The sequence below is a fragment of the Pyrus communis genome, chromosome 7 (assembly GCF_963583255.1).
Source record: "Pyrus communis chromosome 7, drPyrComm1.1, whole genome shotgun sequence".
Classification (NCBI taxonomy): Eukaryota; Viridiplantae; Streptophyta; class Magnoliopsida; order Rosales; family Rosaceae; genus Pyrus; species Pyrus communis.
In genome coordinates this window covers 22,301,553-22,323,149 of record NC_084809.1, presented here as the reverse complement: position 1 = coordinate 22,323,149, position 21,597 = coordinate 22,301,553, and the positions used below count along the sequence as shown (strand labels likewise).

Here is a 21,597-nt window from a genome sequence, read left to right as displayed (position 1 = left end):
TGAGTCTAGTTTAGTGTTTTATATTATGTTTTTACGTTTTTAAGTCAAATCCAAGTGATTAACAATCCCTCCTAATCCCCGGTCCAGAACGATCCCTACTTATACTTATACTACAATTGTCAAAAAGAGGGTTTAATTTGTGTTTAATGCGAGATTTATACGCACACAAATTAAACCCTCTTTTTGACAATTGTAGTATAAGTATAAGTAGGGATCGTTCTGGACCGGGGATTAGGAGGGATTGTTAATCACTTGGATTTGACTTAAAAACGTAAAAACATAATATAAAACACTAAACTAGACTCAAAGAATGTAAAACTAAACTTTAAAACACTAAAACAAATCAAAAGACTCAAAATGCTTTTAAAAACACAAACTAAAATGCTATACTAAACTCGAAGAATTCAAAACTAAAAATAAGAAAGATTAAGACTAAGACTTAAACGAAATATGGGGGGATTGATTTTGGACGAATTTAAACTAAAATGGATAGATTGTAAAGAAAACAAATTGTAAATATGAAATTGACGGAAATGAATGGATGGTATGGCTAGCTAAGGGGTTCTTCTCCACACATGTTACACTTGCATAATAAAAAGATTTCCAATTGCATTTCAATAAATTATGAAACTCATCACCCCGGGTTAATTAGGTCCGTTTAAATTAACCGTCAAGTTTTCCTTAAGTTAATGAATTGGATGATTGCATACGACAACCCAAAGCATTCCCCACAAGTTCCCTACATGAATTGCATAATAGAGATACAAGCAAGAATCATTAAGTTCTTTGAAAACTATAAGTGTTGACGAGGCATTCGTTACTATGGAATACGCATGAAACTTATGCCAAGAATTCGTTTAACGCGATTGTTTATAAGCAACCTCCACTACTTGTGAATATAAGTTCATAACGATTAGGTGAAACTCACTTATATTCTAGCGTCATATTCATGAATGAAAATTAAGCGTGCACTCTCAATAAACATACATAAATAGGTTATCAATCAAATAGTTAAACAAATTGAATTCACAACTTATGAAACGCAATTAGAAGTAATCAAATCAAAATGCAAGCATAAACATTTATTTCGAATTACCCCCTAGCTAAAGGGGGATTAGTTCTTCATAACATTGAAATCAAAGAAACACCTAAACATTCCAACAACTCAAACTTGAATTGTATGAACGTTTAGGCACTCTTCTCTTCCATTCCTTATACGTACAAAACAAAGAGAATTAAAATGAAACATTGAAATCAAAGAAACACCTAAACATTCCAACAACTCAAACTTGAATTGTATGAACGTTTAGGTCCTCTTCTCTTCCTCGTTGTTGTAGCATAAGGTCTAAGGATAGTTGGTTTGGGGGAATGGAAGTGTGGAATGGAGTGAGGAGTGATGGAAATGGAAAGATGGTTGGTGTTTGGATTAGTAGGGAGGGGGGACTCACGGCTAAGGAAAGAATGGAAGTGTTTGAGGGGTGTTGTGTTGTGAATGAGATGATCTTGAATGAATGAATGCAAGGGTATTTATAGGAGTAGTGGAGGGAACATATGGTTGTTTGTTTAAGATGCAAGTGGCTAATTAATGATGGAAAAGTATGTGATTTAAAGGATGCAAAGTGAATGAATCATGAATCATTGTGGATGAAAGGTGGAAGTGCATGTGTTGATGACTAGGTTAGTGGGTGGAAATCTGAAAATGGCATATAGGAATGGGAGCTCAAGGTTTGAATGTGTAAAGTGTATGTAAATGCATGTGAAGATGCAATAAATAATGCATGTAGGGTTAGGAAATAATGAAGAAATGCATGTGAGATGTTTGGAAAGGAAATGGGAACCCACGGCAATGAAGTTGTTTTGTGTTGTGAATTATGATGAATGCATGTGAGTTAAAGAGGGAGAATGTGGTGAAATGATGAAGTAGGAAGGTGGAAATGCATGTGAGATGTTTGGAAAGGAATAAAGAATGAATGGTGGAAATGTGAGTGAATGATGTGCATGTGTGAGAATGCATGTGGAATTAAGAGGAGTATGGAAGTGAAATAAATGAATGATATGTTAAGTGATAAGTGAATGATATGTGGTGAGTGATAAGTGAATGGTTTGATAAGTGATAAATGAATTAGTTTAAAGGGCTAGGGTTTAAGTACATAGAATGGGCCTAAAATAGGTTGGTTTGTATGGCATAATGTGTTTGATTGGGCTAGAGCCATTGTTTTGTGTCTTCAAGTGCATACAAGGCCTTCAAATTCGTCCATCCTCTTGGCTCCATGGATAAGCTATCCAATCCATGCCCAAAAATGCTCCAAATGGCCTCAAAATGCACTTTCTTGCTCCCTAGGCCCTTAGAACCTGAAAACACACAAAAGAAGCATAAAGGACTAAAATAACGAGAGAAACATAACGTAAATGCACGAGAACAAGCCCTTTAAGTCGCATGAATATGCTCCTATCACACGACACTAAATCCAAAAGTTTCCAATGAACTCATTAAATCATGAAACTCTAACTTCAAAAATTCTTTGTAATCAGCATTTTTAATAATTAGACAAGATTCCATATCAACATTTCGTTGTACCACACAAGAACTTTGACGACAAATGTGATAAGTACCATATGGAGAACAATCAAACTCGAGAGGAAGATCAAGATTTACAAGACAATCACCTGAATAATTTTCGCAACATATTGGACATGAAATATCCAAGCAATGATCAAATATTAGAGGAAGGTCCAGATTAAGATCTTCATCTAATGGCATATGCGACATGCTGAATATAGTGTTACCCTTGGATCGAGCTGATGCTCTGATACTAATAGGGCGCAGCAGACAGAAACGAAATAAAACGAAAAGGAAAACTAATATATAGGGTCCACTATCTCCTAGTGCAAGGAGAGACTGAAAACCCCAAAACCCCGTCTCTAGTACCAGCCTACAACGTAGACAACTAGAAGAACAAAACAAAACAATCTCATAAAGATAAAGGCACAAACTGAGAAACAAATCTCTCTGAATATTTCATTCACCAACTCAAACGTTCCACTCCTTCATCTTACACAAAGAGATGGTTTTTATAACCATTTTGTAACTTACATTCAGAAATTGAAAGACAATATGATTAAATTGACATAAAACTGAATTAAAGTCACATAAAACTGAAAATTACATAACTAAAGTAATGATATCAGCCATAAAATGTCCTGGAAGTAAACTTATCAGCCAATATGTATTAAACCACCCTCTTTATTCCAGCACATAAATTTATCTTCCAATAATTTATGTGCTCCACTCGAAATGCATCTGCTATTTTGAGTTATAATATTTTTGTTTCACATCCTGCATCATTCTCCCATTCTCAAAGAAAACTCATCCCCAAGTTTTGTTTAGTCTTCCTCAATCTTTAGGATGGCCGATCAACATTTTCCACTTCATCCATATTAGCAAATAAACTTCAAAATTTTCCAAGTGTTCTTTCCTACAAACTCATGCAAGTTCCACTGCAGCCTTCCAAACCATGTATTGTTTAATCTAATCATAATGTAACTTGACTTCAAAGCATACAAGTACGTTTTCCAAATAGTTTCTAGATATGAATAGGTTTCAAAGAGTAATCCAAGCCCATAATCAAACTCAGTAACTTTTTTTTCCAAAGGTTTTCTCATGATGTCATGAGCAACGAAATCTTCCCAAACATAATCTTGATACAAATGTGAAACTTTTACCTTTTGATGAAACTGGACATGGAAGTCTTCATCCCTTGCTATGGTACTCATCATAAATTGGTGGAGAGTACCAATCAACAAACTTCTCATAGACTTCTAAATCTTCATCACAGACAAAATTATAATCAACTTCGTCGATAAATTCCATATGTTCAACTTTTGTTTCAAATTCAGTGGCGAGAAGTTTTTCAACCTCAAAACATAAATCACCACAAATGTCACAAGAACCACTTGGACAACTATAAAACTTTGGAGGAAGATCAAGATTTATAAAGTTGTCATCTGAAAATTCCGAAGCAACCATTTCTTCGACTTCCATTTGTAAAACATGCCCAGTCTCGGTTACTGGCAGCAATGACATCCTTTAGCACAAATATCGTTTTGCTCAAATAATGGATTGGAGAACCACTTAATGATTTGAAACTAGATTGGAAGGGATTTCCAATTATATATAGCTTGATGATCGAGTAATTCTTAATGAACTTGAAACTCGGCCCGCGACAGAGATGATCTGCTGATTTCACGCAGTAGCAATACTCTGTGGTGTTTTGCAAATATATGTTCACACAAAACTCCGCTTGATGCACAGTTTGTTGCGTTAGAATTTAGACTCCCTGACCCTTCCGAAGATGTATAACTCGTAAAATAAAAGTAAAGAATACTGAACCAGATTCGACGATCAATAGAGACGATGTGCCAGTCCGAAGAACGTCTCAATCTCTAATAACAACTTATGCAGGGCACAGCGGGACAAAAACGAAATAAAACGAAAAACAAAACTAAATGATTTCATAAAATGTCATTAACCTAGGAATTCCATAAGCCACAAATTTAAAGCTAGATACATGCATTATAACTCTAAAACTGCATGTATTATATTATAAAACTTAAATCCTAGCTACCAATAATTTTATGTAATAACACTTTTATATAATAACGCCTTTTCATTTAATTTCGCTTCTGTACGCTGCGCCTGCATCAGTTGGTATTAGAGCATCAGCTCAATCTAAGGTTGACGCTATATTCAGCATGTCACAAATGCCATTAGATGAAGATCTTAATCTAGACCTTCCTCCAATATTTGATCGTTGCTTGGATAGTTCATGTCCAATATGTTGTGAAAATTATTCAGGTGATTGTCTCGTAAATCTTGATCTTCCTCCCGAGTTTGATCGTTCTCCATATGGTACTTATCACATTTGCTGTCAAAGTTCTTGTGTGGTTCAACGAAATGTTGATATGAAATCTTGTCTAATTATTAAAAATGCTGATTACAAAGAATTTTTGAAGTTGGAGTTTCATGATTTAATGAGTTCATTGGAAATTTTTGGATATGTTGATTTAATTGGGGTTGATGTCTTCTACTTTAGAATTTCCAAAGTTTTGGTTGACATTATAAATCAAATGAAAGAGAATGTCAAGGTTGCAAGGTATGCTATTAAGGGTGCTTTTCACACTTCAACAATCAATATTAAATGCTCCAATATCTATTTGTTTGGACCAGTAGAGTTCAATTTTATCGCTCCAAATCAAATGATGATCAGAATTCGAGGACAAATTCTCTCCAACCCCACAAGAATGATGTAGGCCAAGGACTAAAGGTGTTATTACATAAAATTATTGGTAGTTGGGATTTAAGTTTTATAATATAATACATGCATTTTTAGACTTATAATGCATGTATCTAGCCTTAAATTTGTGGCTTATGGAATTCCTAGGTTAATGACATTTTATGAAATCATTTAGTTTTTTAGGAGTTATATTGTAAGCCTTTATTTTTTATGTCTTTTCATATTTTTCACTTTAAGTTGTAAGCCTATAAATACTTGTGTTTGTAAAGAAGAAGGGGAGAAGTTGTTTGAATTATCATATTGATATTTGAGTTGTAAACTCGTTTTTATGTGCCTTTCTCTTTGTAAGAGTCTGCTGCTTTGTTCTTTCTAGTGTCTACATTGTAAGCTAGTACTAGAACCAAAGTTTATAGAGTATGCTGCTTTGTTCTTTCTATCTATCATTTTAATTCGGTTATGTCCACTGCGTCCTGCATCAACGGGCCTTTAGCAGATCATTGTTCATGGCACTGTAGCGCGGCATTATTCAAGGCATTGTAGCACGTCAATGTTCAACTTTTTATTTTATTTATTTATTTGTTTTTGAATGAAGGAAATCACGACAAAAGTGGGCACACAATTAAAGCACACGAGTCACCAAGAGCAAACTGCTCTGATGCTAAGTTAAATTAAACATGGTAAATACCAAAAATATATATATGACAATATTTGGGAATTTCTTGTATATTCATTAATCCCAAAGTGGAGTATAATAAGAGTTACAATTGGTATTACATATGCATTTCGTCAATGTAGGACAACAGACCACTAATTACACTTTAACTAATATATAACTCACAACAACTTCTACATTAAAATGGGACGTTAATCGGGGATGATATTCCTTACCTTGTATGAATGTCGGGGATCAATGTGGCACTCTTTGCTCCGTGCAGACATTAACCAGTCGGATTCCGATCATTAAGAGCCAGTCACCTGACATTCTATGGCCTTTGAAGAAGATTGTCATTAATTCAAGGTTCATTTGGTTGCATGTCCAGGCTTATAAGATGTATTATCTTACTCCAAGGTCAACTGGACACGTGTTTCCTAATATTACTTTGATTTTTTCTTATCACATACCTCTTACTAACTTTTTAGTCAAAATAATCTTTGAAATTGACATAACTCGTCACTTTGGTCATCATTTGAAATTAATAAAAGTGGTCCTTAAGTTTGTCTACCATCAATCATTTTAGTCCATACTCCCGGAATAAATATCTAAGAGCATAATGGGTAAGAAAACTTGATTCTGATTCCTCCATACTCCCGGAATTGGATAATGGGTAAGAAAAATTGATTATGATTCCTCTATACTTCCGGAATTGAATTACCACCTCCAATCAAGGAGTCCAATTCCTTCAAAATAAGGAATTGGATTCCTTATTTTGTAAGCATAATGGGTAAGAAAAATTGATTATGATTCCTCCATGCTTCCAGAATTGGATTACCATCTCCAATCAAGGAGTCCAATTCATTCAAAACGTGGAATTAAATTTCTTATTTCGTATGGGTCCCACTTTTCTTCTTATTCCCTTAAGTTTACTAAACGAAGATATATCCCGTAATCAGAATCCAATTCCGCATTTTAATTCGGATTACGAGTTTGTAAACACCCCATTAATAGATCATGTTCGTTCATTTCAAATTTCTCCATCTAATGGTGCATTAAATCACTTGATACTCACAATTCCTTAAATTTTCTTCTTAAATAAATCGTTTGCCTCTCAACCATTCGAACCCTCGTAACATAAACTGATGCTTGTATTACTTTTAATATAATCATAAAATTACTATCATTTCATCTAAAAAATTGTTGGGTCTCCCATAAAATTGATTACACATTTCTTAGCCATGTAAAACACTATTTCGTATACCCCTAATTCTGAAATTTTTGTGACATTTTGAGACTTCTCGTGAAAAGCTTTGCGGTTAATAAATTGTTAGTTCTCCACCTGAACAAAAAAAATTGATAGAACTACAACCGATGAATCAACTCGGTCAAGGACTGCAACTTTTCTTAGGCACTGAGCTATGCATGGACACCTTTCAAGCTTCGTTTGACCATATATACAATATCTCTTTGCACAATAATTGAAGTCTTAACTCAGAAGCACACATATGTTTGTTATTTATGAACCGCGTTGAAGCTATTATATTATAATTAAATATTGAAACATCTTGCATGTGGAAAACTTACTCATGATAATATATTAATTTTTTAACCAATTTATAAACCATGAGCTCAATTCAGCACCGCCTTCATTATCGCCACACATATGTTGCCACGTGTCCCGATGCCACGGTAATTTAATTTTATGCCCTCTTTGTTTGCTCTCCAAGGGAATTGAATTTCATTCGGATTCATTTTGTGAGGATTATAGAGATTTTCGCATATTAACTATTTATCATGAATCGTATGGTCAGAAATTATTTGATCTTTTTTATTTAAAATTAAACACATATAGTATTTGACGAAAATTGACTGCAAGATGTACGATAAACGGTTAAGATGTAAAGATTCATATGATTCATACAAAATGGATCCGCAGAGGATCCTTTTCCCTCCCCACGGGTCCTCTTTCTCAACATTATTCGCTCCCCACAATAATTGTGATTTCCTTTTACGTTATTGTCTATAAATAAATTGTCAAATTCTCAAATAATACTTTCATAAGTCATGCCTCAATTATATATATTGATTTCTCATTGAATTTTATTCGTAACTTTCTAAATAACTATTTAAGCAGTGTTACACTATCATCTATTTATATCATTATTTGTACTTTTTCTCAAATAGAAGTTGAATCCATCAACACACGTGAGTTATATTTATATTAAAAAAAGGATACAAATAAATAATAAAAATAGCATTTTTGTAACTATTTAGGAGTTTCAGTCATATAATTTCCGACCACAAAAAGCCTCCAGCCACAATACAATTTGAAAAAAAAAAAAGTGAACTTTACAAATTCTAGTTTTATTTAGACATTTGAATAATAAAATAAAGAAGAATTAAAAGATACAAATAAACATTGGTATGTTGATGTAATAATATTTTGGTCTACTCAACTCATAACACCAAACAAGGATTCTCGGCCTTCGGAAAAGATGAATAACCGTGACTTACCACCAGTTGTCTCTCTTTTTATAAAAAAACAAAAAGGATTCTTTTTAATGTCAAAATTGTTGTCATTCAATTATATATAGTAATAGAATGGCGTTTGCAATCTCAAAAAACAAATAAAGTTGGTGAAAATAGTAAAAATAAGAAAGGTTGATGATGACACTGACTCTGAAAGATTAGAGATGGACACATTATTATAATCGAAAGAAATAGAATGAAGAATCATACAAGGCTTCAGTCTTGACATATATTCTCTGTAGAGTTCCTTAAAGGAAGAGATTTCTATTATTTTGTAAAATTAGATTAGTTGTGGGATTTACACTACATCGAACTTCAACAACCTGAATCGTTTATTTTTCAAGTTGCACTTCTTAGACCATACTTGCAAAATATTAGCCAAATTAAAAATATGTTAAACTAATTGAGTTTAAAGAAATTAACGAACATTATGTTCTATAAGAAACAAAGAAATTTCATTGTGATAATTAAATTAGCAAATGATTTCGGATTGAATTGAAATTTTGTGATGATGATCTATAAATCGAGACTTACAACATAAATTGTTCGGATTGTTAAAGTTTGATGTAAAGTAGATCCCACAAATTAATTTCCATTTTTACAAAAAACAAAATTGAAAAAAATGAAAATTCCTTTCCTTAGGCCAACTCCAACTCATGGCCTAAAACCTAACCTATAATTCCCCTTCTATTCCACCACCCCCGCACCCCTGCAAAAATCCATTCCAATCCAAGTTCTAATTTGGACCTAAAACCTAAAAAAAGGCCAGATTTAGGCCAAGATTAGTGGTGGAGCCCCACCCACATGGATGTGTCTCCCACTTGTTTGCCAATAAAATTAAGCCCAACGGCTCACATTCAAATGGGATGTTGGTTATCCAATGGTCCACATTTAATTTAGTTAATATTTTTGTTTTATGTTTATAAATTTATTGAATCCAACGACTGATATTGAATATGATCAAATTTAACGATAAAAACAGAGATCTAATGGTCCAAATTTAAATTCAACATTTAAAATAATTATAAAAAATTATTTAACTCAAAATTCACCCAAAAACTCTATAAATACATATATATTTGTTGAAACATCCACATAAAACTCTCTTTTCTCGTACAATTCTTCCAATTTTCCTTTCTGCCATCTTCCAAAACCATGTATTTGCTCATGTGTCTTGTGTTTATACATCTATGTCATGTGTTTTCATATTCTTCTAGAGTTTCATGTATCGATTTAGTGATTTTTCAATGTTTATCGAAATTTAAATATTTTTAGGTTAAAATGTTCATAAAATTAATTTAGGATTGTCTACATAATTTTTTTTAAAAGTTAATTTTAAAAAATAAGCTTAAATTCATTCATTAATAATCTGGGGCTAAAATTTTAGGCCAGAAAAGTTGGAGCAGAAAAGTTTTTTCTTGGTTAAAACCTAAATTTTCTGGGCTAAAAATTTTAGGTTTTAAGTCAAGGGTTAGAGATGATCTTAAAAGTCTTGTTACTTATAAACATAAATCAAAGAAATAAAAGCATTTCAATCATCTGAATTATAAAACTAAAGGTCGTCCATTACTAATAGATAAAAAAGTTGAATTAGTCAATAAGATGTCGGATAAAATGCAAAAAAGGTTAATAAATCAATTGTTGGTAAGAATTCATTTCAAGAAATTCATATTATATAGATATTGGGACCTTTGCCGAAGTCTAGCTCTTGTTTTCCCGATTACAAAGTCATGATTAAATTGTTGACATGTTCGGCTTGTCGGGTCATCCTGATAAAATTTAAACTAATTTTAAATGTCACAAAAAATTATAACTGGAGCACAAATAATGAAGTTGAATAGACTTTACCATGTGCGTTAGAATTATAGTCACATCCTCGTCTACCCATTTAAAAACAAATTGAAGAATCTCTTAATTAGAAACGATATTTAACGAGTCGCACCTGCCGATTCATAATAAAATATCCATCTGTGCTTGAAAAGAAAAATAGACAAAGAAAAGTTGATGATGACATTTTTTTGGAGTCGATGAATAGCAACCATTATTGAAATCGAAAATAAGGAAAAGGAAATGTAAGAATGAGACTTGTGCTTAGTCATCATATTAGTATTTAAACATCGTAATCGTAATTGTTTCTTTTCTATATTATATTTAATAATGATATCTGAAGAAAAAAAAAATCAATTGAAGAATATTTAGCTATGTATTCATGTCAAATAAATTGACGATCTTTGTAATAAGTAGTATCTTTATAATGAATCATTTATTTTTTGTGTACATATGGATAGCTAAACGATCTCCAGTTAAACAGTATTTTACAAAGATTATAACTTTAGATGATGATAAAGAGAATGAACGATAGGATCATATTTATACGATTTTGTTAGCTTGTTTCTTTGCATTTAGTAAGTTAGTTTTTATTTATTATAGTGATTTAAGCTATTTTCGTGTGTTTGCAGGTTTAAATGGCAAAAGAGGCAAGAAAGTGCATTTTGGTGCATTTTAGAGCAATTTTGGGCTGGAATGGATAGCTTGCATATGGAGCAAGGTGGATGGACGAATTTGAAGTTCAAGAAGGGCTAGGAATGTGCTTAACATTTGGAAGAATCAATTCAAGAATTGGAAGATAAGGAATCAGCTATAAAGAATGAAACATTATCCAAATTACCTTATCTTATCCAAACCTTATCCAACCTTATTTTATCTTATCCTAACCTAATCTCTTTACACCTTAATTCCAGCTGCAGAAGGGACTCCTCTTCACATTAAAACACCTAAATATCAGGTTTCTAGAAGCCCTATCCTTCTCCTACATTGGTGCCGCACCCTTTCATCCCTTTCCTTCTAGAAACCTACCACAATAACCTTTCTAGAAGGCCCATTCCCTGTTGCAGGTTCTAAATCCTTTTCCCCCTTGGTTTCTGCCAAACCCTAGTCCTTTTTTCTTCTTGAATTGTGTAGTCCTTTTCCTTTCAGAAATTGCATGAACCCTAGCCTATAAATACATCATTATGCCGCACAATTCAAATCACCACACCCCATATATTCACACCATAATTCGCACCACATACACAAAAATTCCTCAAGTGCCGTAACAAGGAAGGAAGGAGAGGAAGAGTGTCATGCCTGCCACCATCCAAGGGAGTGCCGCTGCCTACTTTGGAGTGTTGGAGCGTTTCTGGGTTCTTTCTATCCTTAGTTTTAGTTCGATGTTTATTTTAATTTGGTTTTCAATTATGATGAACATAAGGAACTAAATTCTTTTTAGTTAGAGACAAATTCAAAGCCATGAACATATATGTGATATGAATTGATTTCCTTCAGTTATTGTTTCGTAAAACATGAATGCGATTTACTTATCTGTTTGATTGATAACTTATTCTTGTGTGTTGATTAAGGATGCATACTTAGTTTGCATGCATGAATCTGATGCTAAAATATAAGGGAATTTCACCTAATCGTTATGAACTTATATTTCTAAGTAGTGGAGGTTGCTAGTCACAATCGTGTTAAGTAAATCCATGGCAGGAGTATCATGCAGTTCATTGTTACGAATGCCTTGTCAATGCTTATGATTTTCATAGAACTTAATGATCTTTGATATGTATCTCTATTATGATGTTCATGTAGGGAACTATTGAAGAATAATTTGGTTGCCGATGCGTTATCCATCCAATTCAATGAATTTAGGAAAATCTGAAAGTTAATTTGTGCTTTTCACGATTAATTTGGGGCATTGTCATACATGGTTTAAAGGAATAATAACTGGAAACCGATTTGTGTTGCATATGTGTCATGTGTGGAGAAGGACCCTCTAACTAGCCTTTCACCCATTCATTCACCCAAATTCGTACCCTTTTACTTTGTTTCTGCAAGTTTGTATGTTTTAAGTTTAAAATTCGTCCAAATACCCCCTTAGTTCTTATTTGTGTTAGTTTAGTTTAAATTCGTCAGAATCTGTCCCAATTTAGTATTTTGAGTCTTTTCAGTTTAATTTTCGTCCAAATCACTTTCTAGTTCCTGTTTTGAGTCAATTTAACTTAGTTTGTGTGTTTTGAGTCTATTTAGCTTGTTTTAAGTCATTAGAGTCTAGTTTTCTGTTTTTGAGTCTAGTTTAGTGTTTTAGAGTTTAAATTGTGTAGATTAGCATCCCTTCTAATCCCCAGCCTAGAACGTTCCCTACTTACACATACTACAATTATAGGGTTTAATTTGTGTGCTATTTTATATCACATCAATGAACACAACTTAAAATTTGAGTTTGTCTGACTCAATAGCTAATGGAACACTACTATTCGCCTCCAGAACCTACACGTTAATGCACACGATTTTGATAGCCATACAACTGATTTGGAAGAGATCTCTCAAAATGTATTTAGCTAGGTTCTAAAAGAACTAGGCGTTAGTCGAGCGACGAGTAGGGGCTAGCGCTTAGGAGTCTAGGCGGGGGCCTAGATTTTTTTAATTTTAATTATATGTATTATATAACATATAAATAAATGTCTACTTATAAGTAAAAAATACATAATTGTACTCAGATAAATGAAAAAATAGAATGACATATAAATTATAAATATTAGTATATATTGAAAACATAGTGAAACAAACATAGAATGAGTGTTCATCCAAATATTTAACAAGTCTCTTACAATTTATTGAAAAAATAAAATGCAAATTAAAAGTTATTTATTTTATGTCAAAGTGAGAGTCACGGGTCTAGGCAGGTCTAGGAGGGCAAGGAGGGCACTTGGGTAGGTTTAGATGTCATTTCTTAATTTTCAAACACCTCGAGATTAATCGTGGCGATGACCAACAACTTAGTGCCTAGGCAGGGCCAAAGCAGGGCTAGATGGATTTTTTTATAACAGTGATATTTTATGATCATTTTGGTCAACTCCCCAATAATGTTCAGAAAAAAAGGGAAATTTGGTTTATTTGTGGCTTTTACAATTCGTTTATTCTTGGACATAGCTATTCACTATGCGTGATACGAACATTTGCTGACGACGGGAGTCTTACATTTGAAGGGGAAGAAGTGTATAATTTCATATGATATTTCAAAATTTTACCAACAAAAGAAAAGGGGTGATGGACCTCATTAAAAGATTATATTAAAATGAAAGGTACCCATCAACAATAAATGGAAAAGTTGGATTTAGTCAATGAGTTGTAGAAGAAAAATGGAAAAGTACTAAAATTAGGAGTAGCTAAAGAAGAATAACTCAAAAACAGAAGAGAGAATATCCTCCCTCTTTTTTTTTTTTTTTTTTTTTTTTTGAAACAAACAAAAACAATGTCATTTACACTAAGAAGATGATGTGGATTTAGCCTCACAATGAGTTAGTAATAATGTGGTTCAAATTTATTTTTGATGAGAATTGAACATAAAATTTCTTACTTTCAAATAAAAAAGAATATCTCTAAATTGTACAGCTAAGAAGTAGGGGTGGTATTGGTACGATTACCGTACCAAAACCTATGTACCAATTACCATACCAAGCTTTTGGTATGACAAAATCTAATACCATTACCGTGCCAAATTTTCGGTATACCAAAATTTGGCATGCCAAATAGTTCAGTTGACATGATATTGTAATGGTAATTACTACTTTGTTTTGGGCCATTCTTTTAGGCCAAAATTTGATTTTTTTTTTCAACCCAATTCAAGGCCCAAACGTGTTTTGGCTACTCTCCTTGAGTTTTTAAAACTTTTTTTATTTAATTATAAGAATTTTATAAAGATTCATTTAAGAAACAAGAAGTAAATAGATGGAAGAATTGTTGAAAGAACCCAACATCTCTAAAAAAAATAGTACAAAGATTCCTAAATTTCATCTCTACATTCTTTAAAATTGTACAAAAATTAACTTGATAGACAAAGTCAGGGAGAAAGACATCCCAATTTGATGAAGGAGAAGATGAGATGGACTGTGAAGAGAGAGAGAGAGTTGCCGGAATAGGAGCAACATAGATGAAGCCGATGGCTAGATGAGTGAAAAGATGAAGAGTTGCAGCACAAGAAGGCTTAGGTTTTTTTATTGGGAAAGTAGAAGTTAGAGGGTGAGATGATTGGATAAATGACTAGAAAAATATAAAGTGCATATATAATGATAATAATACTTAGGGTAAAGTACAAAAAACTACCTCAACTATTGGGGTTACGACAGTTTCATACCCCATCTTTTAAAATTGACAATGTCATACCGCATCTTACGAATTTGTGACAATGTCATACCTCCGTCAAATTTTCTGTTAACTTCTGACGTGACTTGATACGGGACCTACTTTCTATTAAAAAATTATTAAAAACTAAAAAACAATTATTTAATAGTTTTTAAATATTAGAATAATAATAAAAAGAAGAAAAAAAAAAAACCCTCATTTCATCCCTCCCCTCCCCCTCCTCCCTCCCCTCTCCTCTCCCCATCTTCATCTTCTTCCCCCACCTGCAAATCCCAACAAAAAATGAAAATAAAAAATAAAAAATTCAATTTGTCTTCCCTCCACACCCACACTCAGTTTCCCCCACACCCACACCCACACTTTTCTCCCTCCTGCAACCCAAAAAAAAAAAATAATAACCAGATCCCGTCGGCGGGAAGATGGGTGCGCAGAGAAGGTGAAGGATGGGTGAGGAAGAGGATGTGGAGAATGGATGAGAGTGGTGGATTTGGGGTTTGATGGGTTTTCAAAATTTTTTTTTTTCCTTCCTCCTTTTTTTTCCTCTTTTTTTTCCTCCTTCTCCTTCTTCTTCTTCTTCTTCCGCATGGGAGTTGATGGTTTTCAAAAAAAAAAATTTGGGTAAAATACAAAAAACTACCTCGACTATTGGTGTCACAACACTCTCATACCTCATCTTTTAAAATTGACAATGTCATACTTCATCTTTAGAATTTGGTCCAATATTATATCTTCCGTTACTTGGCCGTTTACTTTTCAGTTAAATACTGACGTGACTTGATTCGGGGTCTACTTTCTATTAAAAAATCATTAAAATATTATTCAAAACTAAAAAAAAAAAAATTTAATATTATTTAAATATTAAAATAATAATAAAAATTTAAAAAAAAAAAAAAAAACAATCAGTTCGTCCCTCCCCTCCCCCCTCCTCTCTCTTCTCCCCATCTTCATTTTCTTCCCCTACCTGCAAACCCAAAAAAAAAACAAAAATAAAATAAAATAAAATTTGAAAACCCAACAACCCCCCATGCGGAAGAACAAGAAGGAGAAGGAGGAGGAGGAGGAAGAAGAAGAGGAAAAAAGGAGGAAGGAAAAAAAAAATCCCCCACCCCGCGGGCGTCGGCGCGGAAGAAGAAGAAGGGAGAAGGAGAAGGAGAAGGAGGAAGAAGAAGAAGAAGAGGAAGAAAAGGAGGAGGAAGAAGAAGAAGAGGAAGAAAAAAAAAAATTTGAAAACCCATCAACACCCCCTACGGAAGAAGAAGAAGGAGAAGGAGAAGAAGAAGAGGAAAAAAAAGGAGGAAGGAAAATTTTTATTTTATTTTTTCAAAACCATCAACTCCCTTGTGGAAGAAGAAGAAGGAGAAGGAGGGTGAAGAAGAGGAAAAAAAGGTGGAAGGAAAAAAAAAAAAATTTTGAAAACCCATCAAATCCCAAATCCACCACTCTCATCCATTCTCCACATCTTCTTCCGCACCCATCCTTCACCTTCTCTGTGCACCCATCTTCCCGCCTACAGGATCTGGGTTTTTTTTTTTTTTTTTTTTTTTGTTGGGATTTGCAAGTGGGGGAAGAAGATGAAGATGGGGAAATGAGAGGGGAGGGGAGGGACGAAATGAGGGCTTTTTTTTTTTTTTTTTTTTTTTTTTCTACTTTTTATTATTATTTTAATATTTAAAAAATATTAAATAATAAGTCCCGAATCAAGCCACGTCAGAACTTAACAGAAAAATTGATGGAGGTATGACATTGTCACAAATTCATAAGATGCAGTATGATATTATCAATTTAAAAAGATGAGGTATTAAATTGTCGTGACCCCAATAGTTGAGATAATTTTTTGTACTTTACCCAAATTTTTTTTTTTTTCCTTCCTTCTTTTTTTCCTCTTCTTCTTCTTCTTCTTCTTCCTCCTCCTCCTTTTCTTCCTTTTCTTCTTCTTCCTCTTCTTCTTCTTCCTCCTTCTCCTTCTCCTTTCTTCTTCATCCGTGCCGACGGCTGCAGCCGCCTCGGGGGGGGGGGGGAATCTTCCCTTCCTCCTTGTTTTCCTCTTCTTCTTCTTCTTCTTCCTTCTCCTTCTCCTCCTCCTTCTTGTTCTTCTACAGGGGTTGTTGGGTTTTTTAATAGAAAGTGGATCCCGAATTAAGTCATGTCCGCATTTAAATGAAAAGTAAACGACCAAGTAACAGAAGCTATAACATTGGACTTGGACCAAATTCTAAAGATGAGGTATGACATTATCAATTTTAAAAGATGAGGTATGAAAGTGTCGTGATATCAATAGTCGAGATAATTTTTTGTATTTTACCCTAATACTTAATTATATATAAATGAATAATAAATGATGTAATATTAATAGTAATGGTACGGTACAGTATACCACTGGTAATGATTTTGAATACCATTATTGTACCGAAAATATATGGTACCGTACAAATACCGTACCATTACCAATGGTATAAATTTTTTGACACAACTTTAGTATAATACGGTTGATATGGTAATTTGGGAAAAAAATTCTACCCCCACTAAGAAGTAACCCGATATTAATCGGAAGACTCGGAGAAATTCAGATAAGCATTGCAATTTGCGAAGCAGGACCCTCTATCTCTATATAATTAGGACCTAATCCACAAAACAACGCAATACATGTCACCCCGTAGATTGATTGATAAGGAGTCGGACACTCCTCCCTCTCACTTCCCTTTCCCCCTATAAATCCACAACCCCCTACCTCCTCCCTTTTGAAAAAGCAAGTCCTCGTCCACCAAAAACAAAATAATAATAATAAACGAGTCCTCTCTCGCTGATATCTCTATTTTTCTGTTCAGCAAATTGCAATCATTGAGTTTCAAGGAAAAAGCCCTCTGATTTGAGTTAAAGGGTCTCATTCCAATTCCAAGAAAATCATTGGGTTTTTTTCTTTTTTTTTTTTTTTGAATAGCCAGAGGATTATTGGGTTTTCTGAGATTTTGGGAATGGCGTGTGTTGGAGCAGGTGTGATTGGGGGCAATGGGTCGTCCTGGAATCTGTTCAAGGACAAGGCAAGGAAGAAGAAGATGGTGAATAATAATAAGAGGGTGATGGTTTCTTGTGTTGCTTCTTCCGTGATCGATCCTTACCGGACTTTGAAGATTCAACCCGGTGCCTCTGAATCTGAGGTCAGGAAGGCGTTTAGACAACTTGCCTTGAAGGTTTGTATTTTTCTTCTAAATCTAAATATAAATCTCTAATCTATGTTCTTATTAATTTTAACTGATCTGGAGTGCTTTTAACTTTTCTCTTTTTAGTTGTTTTTTATAAAATCACAATTAATTAATTTTTTTCTATTTATTCATAGAATTTAATTGATATTTGTGGGACTTTTTAGGCTGATTGGGTTATGTTGAATTGCAGTATCATCCAGACGTATGCAGAGGAAACAATTGTGGAGTTGAGTTTCACCAGATCAATGAAGCCTATGATGTATGTAATTCTATTCCCTCCTCTCTTTTTTTATTTTATTTTTTATTTTTTTTATATTGAACATTTTTGTGTCATGTTTCCTTCTAATTTATTTTTAGATTATTTTTAAAAGTACGATATTCATTAATATAATTTAACGAATACGTACAAATTGGAGGACAAAATCTGTTTTTTCTTTTGTGGTTGTTAAATGTTAATTCAAGTGCATAACCAAATATGCTCCTTATATGTCTAATTTGCAAAACAAAAGCCGGTGAGCAAAATTATTGGAAATTTTTTTTTTTTTTCCCCGAGAAAGAGTAGGTTAACTCACACTAATTTAGGGACGGGGATTTGAACTTGGTGAAGAGAGGGATAAGCCCATATAATATATATGACATAGACTGTCATTGAAAACTAAATCGTACACTGATAAAGTCTAATGACTGCTTAAACACTAGTTACTGTATAAACACTAATTAATAGGACATATGTCATTAATCTCTTGGCATTTGTCTGAAATTGTTTTCTGATAAATAAAACTTTGAAATTTAATAAAAATATGCAGCAAAATGGTGACTTGTGTGTGGGTATGAAGTTTGAGTGATGTTGATGTAGATTTAATGGGGTTACTCTCACATTGAATTATATAAGCATCTCTCGAGATATTCGGAAGAAAGTCTTTGTGGTATTAGGTATTGGACCTGGGTTGTTTGCCCTTCCCATCATATACCTTTTCCATCCTCTCTTATTTTTTTTATCACGGTTAAGTCACATTAATATTTTATATGTTCATTACTTTTTGTATTATTATTTCTATAAAAAAAATCAATATAAAATGTTGACGTGGTTTAACCGTGACCACAGAATAGAGGGATTGTCTGCCCTTCCCATTCCATACCCTTTCCATCCCCTCTTATTTATGTGGTTACGGTTAAGCCACGTCAACATTTTATATTCCCATTACTTTTTGTCTTAATATTTCTATAAAAAAAAAAAAACAATATAAAATATTAACGTGGCTTAATATAGGAGGGGATGGTAATGGTATGGGATGAGGAGGGCAGACAATCCAAGTCCTTAGGTATTAGGTTCCGGATAAAGATTAGGATCCCATCTTGAGGACCCTAAGGATGGTCATATCCAATACGTTCATCATGAGGTCAAAAATCATTTTGAATTTTTTTCATTTAAAATTAAACACAAACAGTACCTAACGAAAGTTGGCCGCATAATGTACGATGAACGGGTATGATGTGAAGATCTTAGAAAGAGGATCCTCATCCCCGGGATAAGCCTCTGATTATGATGTTTTATCAAATGGTATGGTCCCAATACAATGCTGTGTGCTCCCTGAGACAAGACACCAGAATATTTATCTGATTTACCTCTTTGTTGATGTGTCTGCGCAGATTGTTATGAGCAATTTGAGAGGAGAAACGACGACTCCATTGCAGATGTATGAGACGTACGATGAAGGGGATGAAGAGCCGATGAGGGGAATGAACGATCCGGATTGGGACATGTGGGAGGAATGGATGGGATGGGAAGGAGCTGGAATTAGAGACTACACATCTCACATTAATCCTTATATTTGAGGGAGAATTGTAATTAATCAGGTGAATACATGGGTTTAAGTTAAGTCCAAATTAATCCCATTGCAACCTAAAGACGGTTGTTCTTGTATATATATAATGCAGACCGAGGATCTAATTGTCCTTTTATGTACATAGCTCTCTGAAGTGCCTCGGCAAATCAAATGAAGAGTGTCAAGATTACTATTGCAACTTGGGTTTTTCCTTAATTTTCTTTTATCATTACGAGTAATATTACTACCCCAAGCTTATGGATGGATGGAACATGAATATGCTGTCCATAGCGGTAATCCGCTAAATTTTTTCAAAAGTGAGGAATTTGGTGTTGGAGGATTGATGACTGGGAAAGGGTTGATAATGTGTTCGTTTGTTTTAGCAGGTATATTGGTATCAATGAATATATTATAAATGTAGAATATTAAACAATTTCGTCATGCGTTACAAATTAGATGGCAGACACAATTCTTACTAGTTCTCCACACTACTTTTCTGCAGTTGAAGACTATCATACATTTAAAATGAAAATTGGCTAGCTCTGGCCCCATCCTGCAGTTGTGATCCTCCTCACCTGATTGCTCTGGCTCTGGCTCCTGTCCCTGAAGTGGTTTGTTTCGGTCGCGGCCGATAGGTCTTTTCCTCTCTCTAATGGAATCTTACGTAAATCCAAAGCTGATAGAAAGCTCTGGAAAAATTAAAATCTATGATAGTTGACAAGTATCTATCTTCCACCAAAAGAGATTTTTTTTTTTTTTTGGATATTACACAAAACTACCTCAACAATAGGTCGAATCATAATCTCATACTTTATGTTTTATAATTGCAATGTCATACCTTAACTTATGAATTCGTTGCCATGTTAGACCTCCGTTATATTTTTTGTCAATTTGGTTGTTAAATGATGACGGGGTAGTAGCGGGGTCCACTCCTTTATCAACTGAAATAAAAAAAATTAATTATTGATAAATTATTAATTTTTTATTTAATAACTATGGGTCGAATCACAATCTAATATATCATGTATTAATAAATTATTAAATTTTTATTTAATAATTAAAAAAAAAATCTCTCTCTCCTCTCCCTAGATTGCCGATCTTCTTCTTCTCCCTAGATTTCTGATCATCTCTCCTCCCCTCACTCCCTCCTCCTCCATCCCTCCCTCCCTTTGCTCCCTCCTCTTTGTACCCTCCCATCCCAAACCCAATCCTACTCTGACTCGCAACCTCCTTCTTCTTCCCCCCACTTCCCGACCCTAAACTCTGATCGCCGACTCCTAGCCTCGATAAATTACTTGAGCTCAGCGCTGACCCTTTGTCACCCATAAGCCCAAAAAGGCTTTCATGCGGAAACGGTCACGATCTCTTCTTTACCCTATTCAACCCTAGCAACAATGTCAGAATGGGAGGCACCGAATCCGTCGGCTCCGCTGTCCCTGATGCGGACGCAGACAATTTCTTCGTAGTCACGCAAGTCGAACTCTCGGACTCTGCCTACTTAATTCAAAGCTTGTATCATCTTTTGAACTGCATAAGTTTCATACAATTAGAAATCATCAAAAGAGAAAAAGAGCAATGGTTTTGGTTCAATTGTAGGAGGGCATAACTTTAACACATCACCCATCAAAAGGACGTGCGGCAGTATGAACAGAAAAAGAGAAAAAGAGCAATTGAAGCATGCAATGAAACCAAAACCCCACAAAATAAAGAAACATAGAGCATAGCAGAATAACTCACCTTCCCAGAGAAAATCTCAATTAATCCTTACTAACTCGAGTAGCGTAGAGCGTGTTTGATAGAACCTCGCACCCCACTTTTATCCACCCAACTTAGACTCCGCCATGACCAATCACGCCCTGCTTAATTACAAACCCACGTTAGTAGTTTCGACTCACTCACGTTCTTTTCTA

General features: G+C 34.1%; 1 protein-coding gene across 1 annotated transcript; it reads left to right on the top strand.

Annotated features, from left to right (window-relative positions):
- Positions 1–17,499: 17,499 nt before the first annotated feature.
- LOC137740146 (chaperone protein dnaJ 8, chloroplastic-like) lies at positions 17,500–19,886 on the top strand. The gene is made up of 3 exons (XM_068479958.1): positions 17,500–17,849; positions 18,052–18,120; positions 19,512–19,886. Exons 1-3 carry the CDS (start codon positions 17,634–17,636, stop codon positions 19,695–19,697), a joined length of 471 nt encoding a protein of 156 aa, XP_068336059.1. The 5' UTR covers positions 17,500–17,633; the 3' UTR covers positions 19,698–19,886.
- Positions 19,887–21,597: the final 1,711 nt, after the last annotated feature.